This window comes from Centroberyx affinis, unplaced genomic scaffold, assembly GCF_046629955.1.
Source record: "Centroberyx affinis isolate AG114_WGS23_722 - 3 ecotype Tasmania unplaced genomic scaffold, CSIRO-AGI_Caff_v1 ptg002637l_1, whole genome shotgun sequence".
Classification (NCBI taxonomy): domain Eukaryota; kingdom Metazoa; phylum Chordata; class Actinopteri; order Beryciformes; family Berycidae; genus Centroberyx; species Centroberyx affinis.
The window spans coordinates 31,232-37,500 of NW_027280830.1; the positions used below are offsets into that span (position 1 = coordinate 31,232).

Genomic DNA, 6,269 nt, shown 5'->3' on the forward strand with positions numbered 1-6,269 from the left:
TTTAGTCTCCTCCTGCCTCCTTTACTCTCCTTTACTCTCCTCCTGCCTCCTTTACTCTCCTTTACTCTCCTCCTGCCTCCTTTACTCTCCTCCTGCCTCCTTTACTCTCCTCCTGCCTCCTTTAGTCTCCTTTACTCTCCTCCTCCTGCCTCCTTTAGTCTCCTTTACTCTCCTCCTGCCTCCTTTAGTCTCCTCCTGCCTCCTTTAGTCTCCTTTACTCTCCTCCTGCCTCCTTTAGTCTCCTCCTGCCTCCTTTACTCTCCTTTACTCTCCTCCTGCCTCCTTTACTCTCCTCCTGCCTCCTTTACTCTCCTCCTGCCTCCTTTAGTCTCCCTCTCCTTCTTCCTCTCTAATCACAGCTCCTTCGGCTCCTTCAAACGGTGAGTAAACTCAACCTGAACATGCTTCTCTGCTTCAGCTCCAAAATCCTTCAGAAAATGAAAAGCTTCTAAAACGATAAATAAATTGATAACTGATGCCTGATAAATTATAACCATGGTGTCATTCATTCTGTGCTTTTAAGGCTGGGCAGTGTAGAGCTAATAGGCTACAGCTAAAAGGCTAATGGCTAGCCATCTGACTGTTAATAGGCAAATAGTGAGCCAGCTATAACTAGCTGACTAATAGCAAAATTGCTATGGCTAGCAGGCTAACTGTTAGCCAGTTAACATGTTTTAGCAGGTAGCAAAGTAACAGCTAACCAGCTACAACTGGCAAGTTAACAGTTAGCCAGCTAACAGGCACAAAGCTAGCATGGTAACAGGCTAGCTACAGACTGTAGAGCAACAGCTAGCTTTTCAACAGTTAGCCAGGAAACAGCTAGCCAGCTGGCAGCTGTTTTATAAAAGAGATCCGGCTAACAGGTTGATGATTCTGTGCTCAACACATAAAAGCCTTGTTCCCTTCATCAGCACCATGTTTATCGGAGGTGACACTGTGTGTGTGTGTGTGTGTGTGTGTGTGTGTGTGTGTCAGGAGCTACAGAGTGGTGTGTGTGTGTGTGTGTGTGTGTGTGTGTGTGGATTGTCTGAACAGCCCAGTAGTCCTGCTCCTGTTCAGCAGCCAGTTCAGTTCCAACATGTCTGCTCACCTCTGTCTCCCCATTCACTCAAATTATAAAACCGTAGTTTCTGTCTCAGATGGGACTTGGCTAGTTAATCTGAATGTAGAGACGAGTTTGACCCACAGACTGCCAGTCGCACCCAAATCCAAACTGGTCTCCTTCAGCCCTGAATGTCCAGTTCAGATTAAAACCAGCAGCGAGCCGGTCTGGTGTCAGTCCTGTCTGACCAAACGCACCCCAGCGCCGTGAGCGCCGCGTGTTTCCGGCCGACCGAACGCTCCCCGGACGGGAAAACCCACAGACCGGTCGTGTTCGGTCAGGGTCGCCTGAACGCGGCCCGCCTCCCCCCCACGGCGGGGCGCGTTCGCTCTCAGCTGACCAGCTTGGGCAGAACCGTCCGGGGCTGGATGTTCCCGTTGGCGTCGGTGATCGCCGCCAAGTTAGTCCTGGTCTTGGAGGAGGAGGAGGCGGTGGAGGAGGAGGGGGGGACGAGCTTGGAGACGGAGGTGACGGCTCCCTCGGCGGTGCCGCGCTTGGAGGAGGACGAGGTCTTCTCCCCGGCGGAGGAGGAGGTCCCCGTCGGCGGCTTGGGGAGTCGCCTCCTGAGCCACGGGTGTCGGAGCGCCTGGCCGGGCGTCATCCTGAGCGCCGGGTCCCACTCCAGACACTGCTTCAGGAAGTCCAGGAACAGCGGGTCGTCGCAGCCCTTCAGCGCCGCGGCCCAGTCCTTGCTGGCCGGCGGGCCGCGGGTCTTCCCCCGCCGCGAGCGCCCGCCGTTCAGCACCGCCGTGCCGTCGGGCAGCGTGGTCACGCCGCAGTACCGCGGGAAGCCTTTGGACGACACGAAGTTCTTGGCTCTCTTGGAGGCGTCCAGCAGCTTCTGGCCGGGCATGCCCAGCAGCTCGATGATGCAGGCCAGCTGGTCCGCCTCGTCCTCGCCCGGCAGCAGAGGATAACCGGTCAGCAGCTCCGCCAGAATACAACCCAGAGACCACATGTCTATCGGCATCCCGTACCTGGAGCCTGCGGAGAGACGGGCAAGGGCGTCACTTTGTGTTGAAAAGCGGTGGGGACATAAGGGCTCAGATGAAAAAACATTTTCGGTCTTCCACATATGCGATTTTAGGCAATATAATGAGGGGATCGGTATGAGGTCAGAGTAGATAATTACGGCGAGAACAAAATTGCATAACGGTGCATCAAAAGGGCAAAACCTAGATACTACAGAGTCAGCAATATGAAAACACTCAGCATAAAACACACAACATCGACCGCACAGTGCAGTGCAGTGCACATCCAGCTGCAACACAAGTCAACAATTTGTTAAAGTTACTGATCGGCACATTCAAGTTTTTGGGTCATTTTAGAATCAGTAGGCTAGGGGGGATTTTTTTTTTTTAGCTGATGTTTGGCTTTTTTTGGACAATGCGCATCTGTTTCTTCTATATTTACATTGCGTTGTATGTTTTCTTATTGTGCAAATAAACCTCAAAGCGTTCTCATTTGTTAGTTAACATTTCTTGGTGCGAGCTATTCTTCAGAACATTTTTAACAAATTATGCTTTTAAAATGTGATCGGGACAAAATCTGCCACTTCAAAAAGTGGTGGGGACATGTCCCCAGCGTCCCCAGTGTAAATGACACCTATGGAGACGGGTAAGACCCACGCTCACACTCAGAGGAAAACACACAGAACAGAGCTGACCGGCCGCACTGATCCATCACAACACAGAATATTGATGATAGAAGTGTGTGTTGTGAGCGTCAACATGGCGGCGAGGCAGAACAACAGAAGAAGAAACAAACTCTATAGTATAAATTCAATCAGAAACTGATCTGAAACCTCCAGTCATCCCAAAGCTCCACCAGGCGAACTCTGTCTGATCTTTGTTCCGGTCGGACCGTCGTCTCTGTGTTCGCCGCTAGCTTCTACAAAACAAACGTACGAACGATCTGATTGGCTGAACGGACGCTGATGGGAAAAGTTCAGCTGGTTGAACTTTCTGTCGTCAGAACGATGGAAATCTGACAGACGGAGCGTCATCAGCTGTCAGTGGGAATCAACTGAAGTGAACAAACAGGACGGACAGATGGATCAGTATGGCCGCCGCCTAACGCTTAAACCAATCAAATCAATACGTGTACAAGCTCCGCCCCTCTGCAGACGGTTTGGAGACAGTTCAGTGCTTTGTCTGATGAAGTGTGTTCTTACCCAGAATGACCTCCGGCGCTCGGTAAAACCTGGACTGGATGTAGGTGTAAACTCTCTGATGTTCATAACAACTAGAACCAAAGTCTATTACCTGGAGGGAGAGAGAGAGAGAGAGAGAGAGAGAGAGAGAGAGAGACAAAGAGAGAGAGAGAGAGAGAGAGAGAGAGAGAGAGAGAGAGAGAGAGAGAGAGACAAAGAGAGAGAGAGAGAGAGAGAGAGAGAGAGAGAGAGAGAGAGAGACATGTTGCTCTTTAAGTTTTATACATTAACCATTCTTCATTAGTAACTACAATTCTGGTTCCACATTCGTCCCTGTTTTGATCCGGTTCTGGTCCAGTTCTAGCCTGGTTCTGGTCTGGTTCTGGTCTGGTTCTGGTTCTAGTGAGGGTTGCAGTCCTAAAACCTTTCATTAGATGCTTCAGGATAATAAACCCATGGATCGTGAACATCCGGACGCTACAGTGTTCTCTATGTTTCAGGGGAACTGAAGCTAAACTTTTGACCTAAACAGAGGAACCAGGTTCATCACTCAGGAAAACATCCGGATTATTCCTCTGGACACTGAATTAATAAAATTATATACACTATGTACGATAATACACTTTATTCTTCACCTTACTGCCAGTACTTCCCTGTTGTTTTAGTAAACTGTTCTGACTATTCTGCTCTTCTGATGCTATACAAATACAATTCTACTGGAATACTCCACATCAGATTAGTTTACTGTATATGACATAATTCAGGGTTTGAGGCAAATGGATGCAGAGGCTGGCTGGCTGCAGCATCATGTGACTGAAGTGACGTCAGAGCGGCCGATACGTCAGTCGCTAGTGATCGGTTCAGATACCTCAGTCACTATTGATCGATTCGTATACGTCAGTCACTTGTGATCGGTTCAGATACGTCGGACACTAGTGATCAGTTCAGATACGTCGGACACTAGTGATCAGTTCAGATACGTCGGTCAATAGTGATCGGTTCAGATACATCGGTCACTATTGATCGGTTCAGATACATCGGTCACTAGTGATCAGTTCAGATACAACCGTCACTAGTGATTGGTTCAGACACGTCGGTCACTAGTGATCGGTTCGGATACGTCGGTCACTAGTGATCAGTTCAGATACGTCGGTCACTTGTGATCGGTTCAGATACGTCGGACACTAGTGATCGGTTCGGATACGTCGGTCACTAGTGATCAGTTCAGATACGTCGGTCACTTGTGATCAGTTCAGATACGTCGGACACTAGTGATCGGTTTGGATACGTCGGTCACTAGTGATCGGTTCAGATACGTCGGACACTAGTGATCAGTTCCGATACGTCGGCGGTAACTAGTGAGGTTCAGATACGTTGGTCACTAGTGATCAGTTCAGATACGTTGGTCACTATTGATCGGTTCAGATACGTCGGTCACTAGTGATCAGTTCAGATATGTCGGTCACTTGTGATCGGTTCAGATACGTCGGACACTAGTGATCAGTTCCGATACGTCGGCGGTAACTAGTGAGGTTCAGATACGTCGGTCACTAGTGATCAGTTCAGATACGTTGGTCACTATTGATCGGTTCAGATACATCGGTCACTAGTGAGGTTCAGATACATCGGTCACTAGTGAGGTTCAGATACGTCAGTCACTAGTGAGGTTCAGAAACATCGGTCTCTAGTGATTGGTTCAGATACGTTGGTCACTATTGATCGGTTCAGATACATCGGTCACTAGTGATCGGTTCAGATACGTCGGTCACTAGTGATCGGTTCGGGGAACAGACAGAAATGGGCTAACGAGGAGGAAATCTCAGCTGAATAATGGAGTGGAAGACCAGGCTGTGATCTGACTCCGCCCCCCTCCTGTACCTTGATGCCGCTCCTCCCCTGCTGTTTGAGCAGGATGTTCTCGGGCTTCAGGTCACAGTGGATGATCCTGTTCTTGTGCAGAGAGTCCAGACACTGCAGGATGGAGTGGGCGAACTTGCGGACGAGCGGCAGGCTGAAGCCCTGGAACTTGTTCTTCTTGATGAGCTCGTACAGGTTCATGCTGAGCAGCTCGAAGGTCATGCAGATGTGGTTGCGGAAGGTGAAGTTCTCCAGCATGTGGATGACGTTCATGCCGAAGTCCTTGTCCTGCTTCCTCAGGTGCTCCAGGATGCGGATCTCCTCGGCCGCCTGCCGGTGGAACCGCTTCTCGTTCCGGACCATCTTCAGAGCCACGTGGGTGTGGGACTTATGGTCGAAGGCCTTCACTACCTGCGGGGGGGGGGGATTAATGTATTCTTTTGTTCACTACAAATCCCATAATCCACCTGCCACTTCCACTATTCTAGCAGCCAACTAGATGTTTAGAATAGAACAGGACTCCAGAAGTTGATTGGTCCAGAGACTAAACTGACCAACCAGACACTGACACCTAGTAGTAGTAGTAGTAGTAGTAGTAGTAGTACTATTAGTAGTATTAGTACTATTAGTGGTATTAGTAGTACCTGTCTGAAGCTGCCCATGCCAATGACCTACAATACCTCATATTGGTACTATTACTATTAGTGGTAAAAGTACTTGTAGTAGTAGTATCACTAGTAAGAGTACTAGTAGTAGTAGTATTGCTAGTAGTACCTGTCCCTGCTGCCCTCGCTGATAATGTTCTTTGTAGTGGCAGTAGTAGTAGTAGTAGTATTAGTAGCAGCAGTATTAGTAGAACAAGCACTTGTAGTACTAGTAGTATTAGGCCGTGTTCACATTGCAGAGCGTTTACTGCTTGAAATCCTCAGTTGTTGCCAGGCAACCAAAGTAGCGCTGAGTTTATAGCGCATTTCTGTCATATTGATTGGTTGGTTGGTTGGTTGGCTCAAGTTTAACTAGATTCAATTCTTTGTGTGAGCGACCGCAGCAGGAAAATCCAGGATCTGAGCCAGTGGTGAGCGCAGAATCCGCCTCCTTCCATAGGAATTAAAGCTGTTTTAAGAGGAAACCGCTCCGCAGTGTGAACACGGCCTGAGC

General features: G+C 49.1%; 1 protein-coding gene across 2 annotated transcripts in view; it reads right to left on the bottom strand.

Annotated features, from left to right (window-relative positions):
- Positions 1 to 730: 730 nt before the first annotated feature.
- The window catches only part of dyrk2 (dual-specificity tyrosine-(Y)-phosphorylation regulated kinase 2), a 15,346-nt gene continuing 9,807 nt past the window's right edge, over positions 731 to 6,269 (bottom strand). For both annotated transcript variants that reach the window (XM_071534952.1, XM_071534953.1), the window contains exons 5-7: positions 5,133 to 5,522; positions 3,276 to 3,366; positions 731 to 2,086 (exon numbers count right to left, since the gene is read on the bottom strand). In XM_071534952.1, coding sequence (XP_071391053.1) covers positions 1,434 to 2,086; positions 3,276 to 3,366; positions 5,133 to 5,522 — 1,134 coding nt within the window. In that variant the 3' untranslated portion in view covers positions 731 to 1,433. The remainder of the gene's footprint in view (positions 2,087 to 3,275; positions 3,367 to 5,132; positions 5,523 to 6,269) is intronic.